Genomic DNA, 11,326 nt, shown 5'->3' with positions numbered 1-11,326 from the left:
ATTTCACTCCACGCTGTGCCAGGGGTCAAACAGGAGGGCTGACAATGACTCACTGCCTGAGTCACCCAGGGCATGTGGTGTTACCCCTAACGTCAAGCTTAACCCAAATCCGTAATCCATAAATCTAACCCTTAATCCCACACTGGCCAAATCACAACCCCAACCCCAACTCCAAGCCTAGAGTCAGCCATAACCTTAACCTCTAACAATAATCACTAACTCTTAAACCTAACCCCTAACCAAAACCATTCCCCATTGTTAACTTTAACCCTATACCCTACCCCTAACCCTAACCCTAACCTCAACCCCAACCCAAACCCTAAACCCTAACCCCAATTCTAACCCCAACTCCAACCGTAACCCTAATCCTTACCCCTAACCCTAACTTCAGCCTAACCCCAACCTCAACCCTAACCCTAGCCCTAACCCGAACCCAAACCCGAACCCTAACCTAACCCTAACCCTAACCCTAACCCTTCTGCGTGGAAGTGAACGCGATCCACACACCTGCGTGTGTGAGACTATCACGGCAACCGCGACACCCACGGGCACGGCCTCCTTCACGGAGAGAGGGCCCGGAAAGCTCAAGACTCTCATGGAGGTTCAGTCCCACACTCCACTCCACCCTTCCGGGCTGGCTTCTCCTTGCTGAAGAGGCGTGCGAGGCCCAAGAGCGGCTTCCAGTCCCCGCAGAATTCCTGGAGAGGCCGAGAGAGCCAGCCCCCGAAGCCCGCCCCCCTCCCCTCTCCCCCCTCCCCCCTCACCGTCCGCCCACCCCCTCCCCCCTCCCGGGCTTCTCCGGCCCCACCCATACCCAGGCCACAGAGCCCTGGGCCCTGTGGTTCCCGGCTTCCGAGGGCGGGCTGACCCAGGGGTCCTCCCGCATTCCTGAAGGGGTGGAGCTTGGGGGCCTTTATAAGGGCCGCTGGCCGGCTGGGCCGGCCTCCTGGCTAGACCTGCGCGCCGTGCACAGGCCGACTGAGGGGCACGGGAGCCCGCCGGCCTCTCTCTGCCCGTGTCTGTCCGCGAAGTTCTGGCCAGGTCTCCCCGCGATGGCTCTCCCGACACCTGCCGACGGCGCCCTCCCAGAGGAAGCCCGAGAACGAGGACGGCGAAGGAGACTCGTTTGGACCCCGAGCCAGAGGGAGGCCCTGCGAGCCTGCTTTGAGCGGAACCCGTACCCGGGCATCGCCACCAGGGAAGAGCTGGCCCAGGCCATCGGCATTCCGGAGCCCAGGGTCCAGATTTGGTTTCAGAACGAGAGATCGCGCCCGCTGAGGCAGCACCGGCGGGAATCTCGGCCCTGGCCCGGGAAACACGGCCCGCAAGAAGGCAGGCGAAAGCGGACCGCCGTCACCCGGTCCCAGACCGCCCTGCTCCTGCGAGCCTTCCAGCAGGATCGCTTTCCAGGCATCGCCACCAGGGAAGAACTGGCCAAAGAGACGGGCCTCCCGGAGTCCCGGATTCAGATTTGGTTTCAGAACCGGAGGGCCAGGCACCCGGGCCAGGGTGGCGGGGCATCGGCGCACGCAGGCGGCCTGTGCAACGCGGCCCCCGGGGGGTGTCCCCCCTTCCCTCGCCGGTGGCCTTCACCCACACCGGGGCGTGGGGAACGGGGCTTCGCGCACCCCACATGCCCTGCGCGCCCGGGGCTCTCCCACAGGGGGCTTTCGTGAGCCAGGGAGCAGGGGCTGTCGCCCCGCTCCAGCCCAGCCAGGCTGCGCAGGCAGCAGGGATCCCCCAACCTGCCCCGGCACGCGGGGATTGGGATTTTGCCTACGCCGCGCTGGCTCCTCCGGAAGGGGCGCTCTCCCACCCTCAGACTCCCCGGGGGTGGCCTCCGCGCCCGAGCCAAAGCCCGGGGAACCAGGGCCCGCAGCGCCACAGCCTGCCGGGCCCTTGCTCGGTGGGACAGCCTGGGCCCGCTCGAGCTGAGCCGCCGGGCCAGGGTGTGCTTACGCCTCCCACGTCCCAGGGGAGTCCGTGGTGGGGCTGGGGCCAGGGTTGGGAGATCCCTGCTGCCTGCGCAGCCTGGCTGGGCTGGAGCGGGGCGACAGCCCCTGCTCCCTGGCTCACGAAAGCCCCCTGTGGGAGAGCCCCGGGCGCGCAGGGCATGTGGGGTGCGCGAAGCCCCGTTCCCCACGCCCCGAGGTGGGTGAAGGCCACCGGCGAGGGAAGGGGGGACACCCCCCGGGGGCCGCGTTGCACAGGCCGCCTGCGTGCGCCGATGCCCTGCCACCCTGGCCCGGGTGCCTGGCCCTCCGGTTCTGAAACCAAATCTGAATCCGGGACTCCGGGAGGCCCGTCTCTTTGGCCAGTTCTTCCCTGGTGGCGATGCCTGGAAAGCGATCCTGCTGGAAGGCTCGCAGGAGCAGGGCGGTCTGGGACCGGGTGACGGCGGTCCGCTTTCGCCTGCCTTCTTGCGGGCCGTGTTTCCCGGGCCAGGGCCGAGATTCCCGCCGGTGCTGCCTCAGCTGGCGCGATCTCTCGTTCTGAAACCAAATCTGGACCCTGGGCTCCGGAATGCCGATGGCCTGGGCCAGCTCTTCCCTGGTGGCGACGCCCGGGTACGGGTTCCGCTCAAAGCAGGCTCGCAGGGCCTCCCTCTGGCTCGGGGTCCAAACGAGTCTCCTTCGCCGTCCTCGTCCTCGGGCTTCCTCCGGGAGGGCGCCGTCGGCAGGTGTCGGGAGAGCCATCGCGGGGAGACCTGGCCAGAACTTCGCGGACAGACACGGGCAGAGAGAGGCCGGCGGGCTCCCGTGCCCCTCAGTCGGCCTGTGCACGGCGCGCAGGTCTAGCCAGGAGGCCGGCCCAGCCGGCCAGCGGCCCTTATAAAGGCCCCCAAGCTCCACCCCTTCAGGAATGCGGGAGGACCCCTGGGTCAGCCCGCCCTCGGAAGCCGGGAACCACAGGGCCCAGGGCTCTGTGGCCTGGGTATGGGTGGGGCCGGAGAAGCCCGGGAGGGGGGAGGGGGTGGGCGGACGGTGAGGGGGGAGGGGGGAGAGGGGAGGGGGGCGGGCTTCGGGGGCTGGCTCTCTCGGCCTCTCCAGGAATTCTGCGGGGACTGGAAGCCGCTCTTGGGCCTCGCACGCCTCTTCAGCAAGGAGAAGCCAGCCCGGAAGGGTGGAGTGGAGTGTGGGACTGAACCTCCATGAGAGTCTTGAGCTTTCCGGGCCCTCTCTCCGTGAAGGAGGCCGTGCCCGTGGGTGTCGCGGTTGCCGTGATAGTCTCACACACGCAGGTGTGTGGATCGCGTTCACTTCCACGCAGAACACCAGAGCGAAACCCAAGAGCAAAGCCGCATCCCGGGCCTCATGGCCTGAGGATGGATTCCTGCATCCTGCAACATGGGGGGAGTCTCCACTGTGGCTGCTCTGGAAAGTGGCAAGGAGAGCGACGACACCGAGCTGGCCTTCCTTGCTTCCCTGGAAGTTTCTGGGTCCCCGCAGAGCTCGGGAATCAAACAGTCGACATTGTCACGTTTATTTGCTTCCAGTTCCTGGACATTTTCTTAATTTCCTTTCAAATATATTAGGCATTCTGTGAATTCCTGTAACTTCTTGGTGATTTTAATTGTCTGCATTAAATGTTTAAAGTAAATTATTTTTCTGAAAAGCAGAAATATCCATAGTTGCATATATGATTGAAATATTTTACACAGATTTTCTATGGCATCTATCACCACCTCATGCGAAATTCCAAGTTTTTTCATTTGAAACACCCTTCCCATCAATAGACCATATTGTAATAATTTGTTGTACATGATTACTTGTATACCATTAGAAAATTAATTATATATTATGTACATATTTTTGAAATACTGCAATGCAATAAATATGATCAGAAGTATTGTTTTCTCTAACATAAACCTAATATGAGTAAAATTATTTACCTGAATTCAGATCTTTTGGCTTCAATTGCCATTCTGTCTCATTAGCACTTCCCCAATCCATAAAAGATATCAGTTGTATTTTTTAATTCATTATTTATTGAAATGGATTATTTTACGTTATAATGTTTTTATGGCAATTTAGGACATTTTCAATAAATATAGTGATCTTGAGGCCCTGGCTAAGTATTCCTTTTGTATTAGAAATCAGATTTTCCTGGCACAACTTCATTGCTTGCAATGGCATTTATAAAAAGTATGAATGCCAGCACACATTGTATTTCGATACTGTACTCAGTTGTTCATGCATAAACATTTAATTAGCTATGAAACCAAGTACAAATGCTGAATGTATAGGACATATCAACAAAGTCAGATTCATCACAGTAGAAAACAATAAAAGACTAATTTTCTATGACATGTCACCTGTTCATTAGTTCTTTAATATGATTTAGGCTATTACAGGAAAATGTATGCATCACTATCCATGTTTTCTCAACTTTTTTAAATCTAGGTCCTGAAGGGCATAAAAATAATGTGTACTATCAAATTTATTTTTATAGACTTTTTTTTTTTTTTTTTTTTTGAGGCGGAGTCTCGCTCTGTCGCCCAGGCTGGAGTGCAGTGGCATGATCTCTGCTCACTGCAAGCTCCACCTGCCGGGATCACGCTATTCTCCTTCCTCAGCCTCCTGAGTAGCTGGGACTACAGGCGCCTGCCACTATGCCCGGCTAATTTTTTGTATTTTTAGTAGAGACGGGATTTCACCGTGTTAGCCAGGATGGTCTCGATCTCCTGACCTCGTGATCCGCCCGCCTTGGCCTCCCAAAGTGCTGGGATTACAGGCGTGAGCCACCGCACCCGGCTTTTATAGACTTTCAACGTTTCTTTTGCTGTATTTTCTGTGCATCTTGGTATGAATATATGGAGACAAGGACAAATGTACATTTAAGTGGCTATATGAATTTTGCTTATATGGCTAATTGCTTATATGGATGTTGTAAATGACAAGATAAAATAGTAAAGTTTGATAAACTTATCTGTGCCCTATTTAGTTCACTTACTGTATAACTTAATTCAGTCACTAATAAGTTTAAAAAGTGTTTTTTAAAAGCTGCAAACCACTCTTTATTACACATTTCTGAATCAGGAAGGGGTAAACTGTGACACAGTTTTCTTGTGCCACTGACTTTTTTGGGGAGAAACGTTCTGCAATAAAATAAGTTTCCAAACTCCATTTTTAAAAAAACTTGAGTTTTTTTCTATGATTAACCTTCACTTTCAGTCCCTTTTACCCAAGGAGTGGTTCCTAGGTCATCTTTTGGAAGTTTAGTTTCTGGAAAGTTTTCAGCAAACCTCTCCTGTGCTTTTCCCATTTGTTGTTCCTGTTCTTGTTTTGGAGAAGGTGAGTCTCTTTAATTCAGGGTGGTTTGTCTGTCTCCAATCTGCATGTGTTTGCCGAAGCTGAAGCTGTATCGGAGTTTTTATTCTCCCACCATCGTTCCCTAGGCCTTCTCCTGTTTTCAACACATCTTTTTCAACGTCTTCTGATTTTTGTCGCTACCAGTAATTTCAGAATGAACAGATGCAGGAGCATCATCTCTTTGGAAATTTCCTTCACTTCCAATCTGCTCCTATGTTTTCCAGCTCTATCTTTATATTTTAGATTCTCCAATATCTTATTTTTATAGTCTGTATTCTGTAACCCATATTTTACTCATATATTTTAAAAATCCTTTTCTTCTTTACAACTCAATTCCTTCTTAGTTAATGTTGGACCAACAAATGATTCATCTTTCTCATCAAGGAAAAGGTGAGCTCTAACCTGCCCTGGTTCACATCTGACACAGCTATCACTGCCAGGGTGCATGTCATAAGATAAGGAGTTTTGATATCCTGATCTTGCTGATTTGACAGTTCAGTCACTCACTTTATTTGGAAGACTAACATCATTAGAGTAGGTCTGACAATAATAATCTGAGATTGACCAAGGAGCAGGGTTCTCTGTGAGTACTTCTACATCAGACTTTCATTACCTCCATTTCTCCCACAGCGGAGTGTGTTTCTGAGTTCTTCCAGCTGCGTGCGTAGCTCCTGGCGGTGGCTCGTGCAGCTCTGAGCAGCCGTCCTGTGCGAGGCCAGCTTCTCCCGTTCCCGCACCTGCGGCCGGCAGCTCCGCGTTCGCGTTCCAGCTTCTCCGCCTGCCGCCTCTGTTGGGCCCGCTCGGGCTCGGGGAAGAGGAGGGGCGACCACAGCGAAGGCGACGGCGGCGAGGACGGCCCGAGACCGTGAGGTCGGTCGCGAGGCGGCTGCGGCCGCGGAGGGGCTGCGCGGGGCAGAAGCGGAGGCCGGCGGAGCCAGAGCCACAAGGGCGCGCGGGCAGCCACAGGCAGCCTCCCGGGGCCAGGAGGCCCCGAAGCGCGGAGCCTAACGGGGCTGCGGCAACGAGCAAGGGGACGGTGATGGCCCTGCCCGATCTGCGCGACCTGGAATCCCGGGAACGATGGTTCCTTCCCCAGCCACGGGGACCGCGGGAGGAGCCTCGAAGTCCAGGGACCAGAAGCGCTCCGGCCGTTCCCGAGTGGAGCTGGAAACTATGGCCAAGAGTGTTTTATATCGAGTTTCCATGTGGCTAGCTATGACCTGCTGGTTACTCGTATTTTTTTTTCCATTTGTTGAGCTATTATTGACAAATTGAAAAGTGAATTTTTTACGGTGTACAACAGTGTTTTGAGATGTGTATGCGTCTTTAAATTATCTCAGTTAAGCTAGTTAACATATCTATCCCCTCACATAGTTAATACATTTCTGTGCGTGTGGTGAGAGCACCTGAGATCTACTTTTGTAACAAATTTCAAGTACACAGTATTATTAACTATAGTCACCAATCCGTACATGAGGTCCCCAGCAGTTACCTTATAACTGACGGTGTGCTCCCTTCCATGGTTATCTCCCCACTTTCCCCACTTCCTAGCTCATGGGAACCACCATTCTACTCTGTTTCCATGGCTTTTCTTTTTTTACTTTTTTAGATTTTACATACAAACGAGATCATGCAGTAGTCCTTCTGAATTCAGCTTATTTCACTTAGCATAATGTCTTCAAGATTTATCAGTATTGTAAATGAAAGAATTTCATTTTTTATTAAAGCTGAAATTATATATCTCTCAGTTAATCTATTTATCTGTATCAGAGGAGTGCAGATACCCTTGACGATACTGATTTTATGTCCTTTGGCTACATACTCCCAATTGGGATTATGGTAGTTCTAGCTTAAAAACGTAAGGAACCTCCATACTGTTTTTCGTAATAGCTGCACCATTTGACATCCTCAGCAACAGTGTACACAAGTATCCTCTTTTTTCTGCACCCTAACTCCTTTTATCTTTTGACTTTTTGATAATAGGTATCCAAACACCACGGTAAGGTGATACCTCATTGTGATTTTGATTTTAATTACTCTGATCATTAGTGATGTTGAGCATTTTTTTATATACCTGTTGGCCATTTGTATATCTTTGGAAAAATTGCTATGTATATATTTTGCCCAATTATTAATCAGGAAATTGTTTTTAATTCTGCTGTGGGTTCTTCTTTTTAATTAATTAGTATGATATATATTTTGGATAGTAACATATTATCCTACATATGGTTTACAAATATTTTCTTCCATTCCATATAATGCCTTTATATTTTGTTGATTGTTTCCTTTATTGTGCAGCAACTTTTTACTTTGACATAGTTCCACTTGTTCATGTTTGCATTTGTTGACTGTGTTCTTGGGGTGTCAAATCCAAAGCATTATTGCCATGACCAGTGTCAAGGAGGTTTTTCCCCATGTTTTTTTAGAGGATTCATGATTTCAATTCTTATGTTTGAGTCTTTATTTCATTTCAAATTCATTTTGTGATGGTATGAGAGAAAGTTTTACTTTTTGTCTGTGCATATCTAGTTTTTCCTACACCACTCCTTGGTGTGTTTATCCTTTCTCCATTCTGTGGGATTGGTTGACTGTATATTTTTTAGTTTATTTCTGCACCCTCTATTCTGTTCTAGTGGTTTTTATGTAGGTACTATACTACTTTGATGACTATAGCTTTGTTATATAGTTTGAAATCAGGAAGTGTGAGGCTTCCAGCCGTTTTGTTCTCAGTAGTTGGCTATTTGAGGTCTTTTGTGGTTCCATACTAATTTTAAAATTGTTGTTCTGCATTTTTAGTAAAATGGCATTAACATTTGGATAGAAATTTAACTGGATCATTTTGTGTAGTATGGATATTTTAACAATATTAATTTTTAGAATCCATGAACATGGGATATATTTTCCATTTTGTATTCTTCACTTTCTTTCCTCAACATTTTATAGTTTTCAGTATGCAGATCTTTCATATTCTTCATTAAACTCATTCCTAAGTATTCCATTCTATTTGATAATATTGTAAATGGAATTATCTTTATTCTTTTTTCAGATATTTTGCTGTTACTGTAAAAAAAATGCAACTGATGTTCATATGTTAATATTGTATCCTGGAAATTTACTGAATTCGTAGGTTAGTTATAATATATATATATATTTTCCTGGTAAAATGGTGGGTATTCCGAACTCTGGTTAAACTTTAAACTGACAGTTGCTATTATCGTTTCAAAATTATTTAAAATATGACCAGATGGATTCCTGCTTTCCTGAATTCAATGGAATTCAAATCTTCCCATTTAAAATAATCTTGTGTGGCTGACCCGGGGATTGGGGACACCCCGTGAGAGCTGGGAGATTTGGGGGGGGTGGGAGGGAGAAGCGGTCAGAGAGGGGGCTGAGCTGGGGAAGCAGAGAGGGGCTCCGGGGACAGCAGGGAGGAGAGGGGGTCGTGTTGGAGACCCAGTGGGGAGATAGATGGGCCAGTAAAGAAGGAAGGGTGAGAGTGGGCAACAGGAAGGTTTCCCGGCACTGCAGGAACTTTGCTGAAACTGCGGGCCCCAGGGAACAGTGCGGGAAGGGCAGAGGGAGTGGAGAGGACCCGGCAGACCCCAAGGACAGTGTGGAGAAAGGGACGTTTCCCGGTTCCTTCGCCTCTGCCCAGCGTTCCTCGGGCATGGCGCCCCCAGGGGCAGGGCAGGGGAGGAGGTGGCTCCCGGCGGCTGGGAGAACTAAGGGGCGCACACGCGCTTCGCAGGGCCGGGGTGACAGGGGGAGCCTGAGACGGCTGCGGACCTCCCTGGCCCAGTGGGTGGGCGCGGGGGCGCCGGCAGGGCCTGCAGGGGGCCCTGGAGGAACCTGCAAGCACCCGCCCGTGCAGCGGGCCTTCCGGGAGACTAGTGTGGACACGCCCTGGACACGCCCTTCCCAGCTGGGACATGTGTGAGGCTGGAATTTAAGCTCCGGCAGACAGAGAAGTGGCCGGAGGCAGGACTGGAAGAAACCCAAGTGCAAAGTCCAGCCCAAGGGCAGGAAGCAGAAATGCCTGACCTGCGTCAAACTGCGCTGTGAGGATAAGGTTCTGGGCAGGATGGTTCACTGCCCTGCAGAGACGCAGACTCGGCGGGAGCCTGAGGAGCAGCACGAGGCCAGGTGCAGCAGGTCGGAGCGGGCGCTGAGCACCCCACGACTGCTGCTTCCGGCGCAGTTCGCCTCCTCCAAGGCCCGGCCCCCAGCGGAGCGCAGCACGGAATCGCATGGCGCCCCCTGGAGCACTGGCGGGGTTACCAGTGGAAGAGCGCACCTCCCAGGGGGAGGACCCCAGTATATCCCTGGATAATAAAACTGTTCACTCCCCGACAAAAATAATAATTTTGTCTGGTCTTTGAAAATGTGTATCCTCTGTCTACTGGTCAAAATGCTGCCCATTTATCTATATGGGTAATTAAACTTTTTCATGAAGTTATTTAACATTCTTTTTTATTATGAAACAAAACAGTAAATTTGTTAATGGTTTTAATATCATCTAATATGATTGAAAATATGTCAATTTGTCGTTGCCAATGAATCTTTGTGTTATTTATTTTACTCTGTTAGATATTGTGTCCGTAAATGTCTAAGTGGCTTAGAATCTAGCCTAACATATTGTATGTGCTAAGTACTAATTCACCAAATTATCTTTCTATACCATTCTTAAAATACTATTTTTTATTTTTATTAAAAATTTTTTTTGCCTAATCTAATTATCTATGAACATTATGAGGTCTATTCAGTTTGCCCTCTTGATAAAAGCCGGCAACGTTTATTTATTTATTTTTTTTGAGACGGAGTCTCCTTCTGTTCCCCAGGCTACAGTGCAGTGACACAATCTCGGCTCACCACGATCTCCGCTTCCAGGGTTCAAGTGATTCTCCTGCCTCAGCCTCCCGAGTAGCTGGGACTACAGGCGGAACTACAGGCCTGCTCCACCATGCCCAGCTAATTTTTGTATTTTCAGTAGAGACAGGGTTTCACTATATTGGCCAGGCTGGTCTTGAAGTCCTGACCACGTGATCCGCCCGCCTCAGCCTCCCAAAGTGCTGGGATTATAGCCTTGAGTCACAGAGCCAGGCCTTTTTTATCTCTTTATTAATACGTTAGAGAGTATTAATGCAGTTCCCTCACAGAAGCATGTTGCATAGTGATGAAGTATGGGCTTCTGGTGTGACAATCATCTGAATGCTGTTTATTGTCCCTATTATTTTCTCATTCCTAAACCCTGTGCCAACCTCCCATCTTTCTGAGTCTCCAGTATCTATTTTTCCAGTCTCTATATCCAAGTGTATGGGTAACTGAGTTCCCACTTACAAGTGAGAAAATGCAGAATTTGATTTTCTGTTTCTGAGTTTTTTCACTTACAATAATGACCTCCAGTTTTATGCATGTTGTTGCAAAATACATGATTTTATTCTTCATGGCTGAGTAGCATTCCATGGTATAAATGTATAGCACATTTTCCTTATTTGATTATTGATTGATAAATTTAAATTGATTTCATATATTGGCAATTGTGAATAGTGCTGCAATAAACATGTGAGCGTGAGTATTTTCTTTATGCAATAAATTATTTTCCTTTGGGTAGATACCAAGTAGTGGGAGTGCTGAATCAAATGGAAGCTCTATTTTGGTCTTTTTTGAAATCTCCATACTGTTTTCCATAGAGGTTGTAGAAAGTTACATTTCCACAAACAATGTATAAGTGTTTTCTTTTCTCAGTATCCTTGCTGATAGCTCATTTTTCTGCTTTTTAGTAATAGCCATTCTGCATGGTGTAAGTTGGTATCTCATTGTGGTTTTTAATTGGCATTTCTCTGATCATTGGCAATGCTGAGCATCTTTTACATGCTTGTTGACCATCATTGTCTTTTTTTTAAAAAAAATGTTCATACTCTTTACTTGCTCTTTAATGGTTACTTGTTTTATTTTTGTTGAGCTGTTTGAGTTCCTCGTATATTCTGGAGATTAGATCTTTGTTACGTGCAAAA

General features: G+C 49.0%; 2 protein-coding genes and 1 pseudogene across 2 annotated transcripts; 1 reads left to right on the top strand and 2 right to left on the bottom strand.

The window, feature by feature from the left end:
* Positions 1–920: 920 nt before the first annotated feature.
* On the top strand, positions 921–1,820 carry LOC144341020 (double homeobox protein 1-like). The gene has a single exon (XM_078002747.1). It carries the CDS (start codon positions 1,053–1,055, stop codon positions 1,674–1,676), a length of 624 nt encoding a protein of 207 aa, XP_077858873.1. The 5' UTR covers positions 921–1,052; the 3' UTR covers positions 1,677–1,820.
* Positions 1,728–2,960, bottom strand: LOC106996024 (double homeobox protein 1). Its single transcript, XM_015129167.3, is given in 2 exon segments — positions 1,728–2,186; positions 2,189–2,960. Coding segments are annotated over 2 exon segments (876 nt in total). The 5' UTR covers positions 2,697–2,960; the 3' UTR covers positions 1,728–1,818.
* Positions 2,961–4,992: 2,032 nt separating this feature from the next.
* LOC106996025 (angiogenic factor with G patch and FHA domains 1 pseudogene) lies at positions 4,993–6,517 on the bottom strand (annotated as a pseudogene).
* Positions 6,518–11,326: the final 4,809 nt, after the last annotated feature.

Source organism: Macaca mulatta, chromosome 5 (genome assembly GCF_049350105.2).
Source record: "Macaca mulatta isolate MMU2019108-1 chromosome 5, T2T-MMU8v2.0, whole genome shotgun sequence".
Taxonomy (NCBI): domain Eukaryota; kingdom Metazoa; phylum Chordata; class Mammalia; order Primates; family Cercopithecidae; genus Macaca; species Macaca mulatta.
The sequence above is the reverse complement of the archived record's forward strand: the minus strand, read 5'-3'. Positions and strand labels throughout refer to the sequence as shown.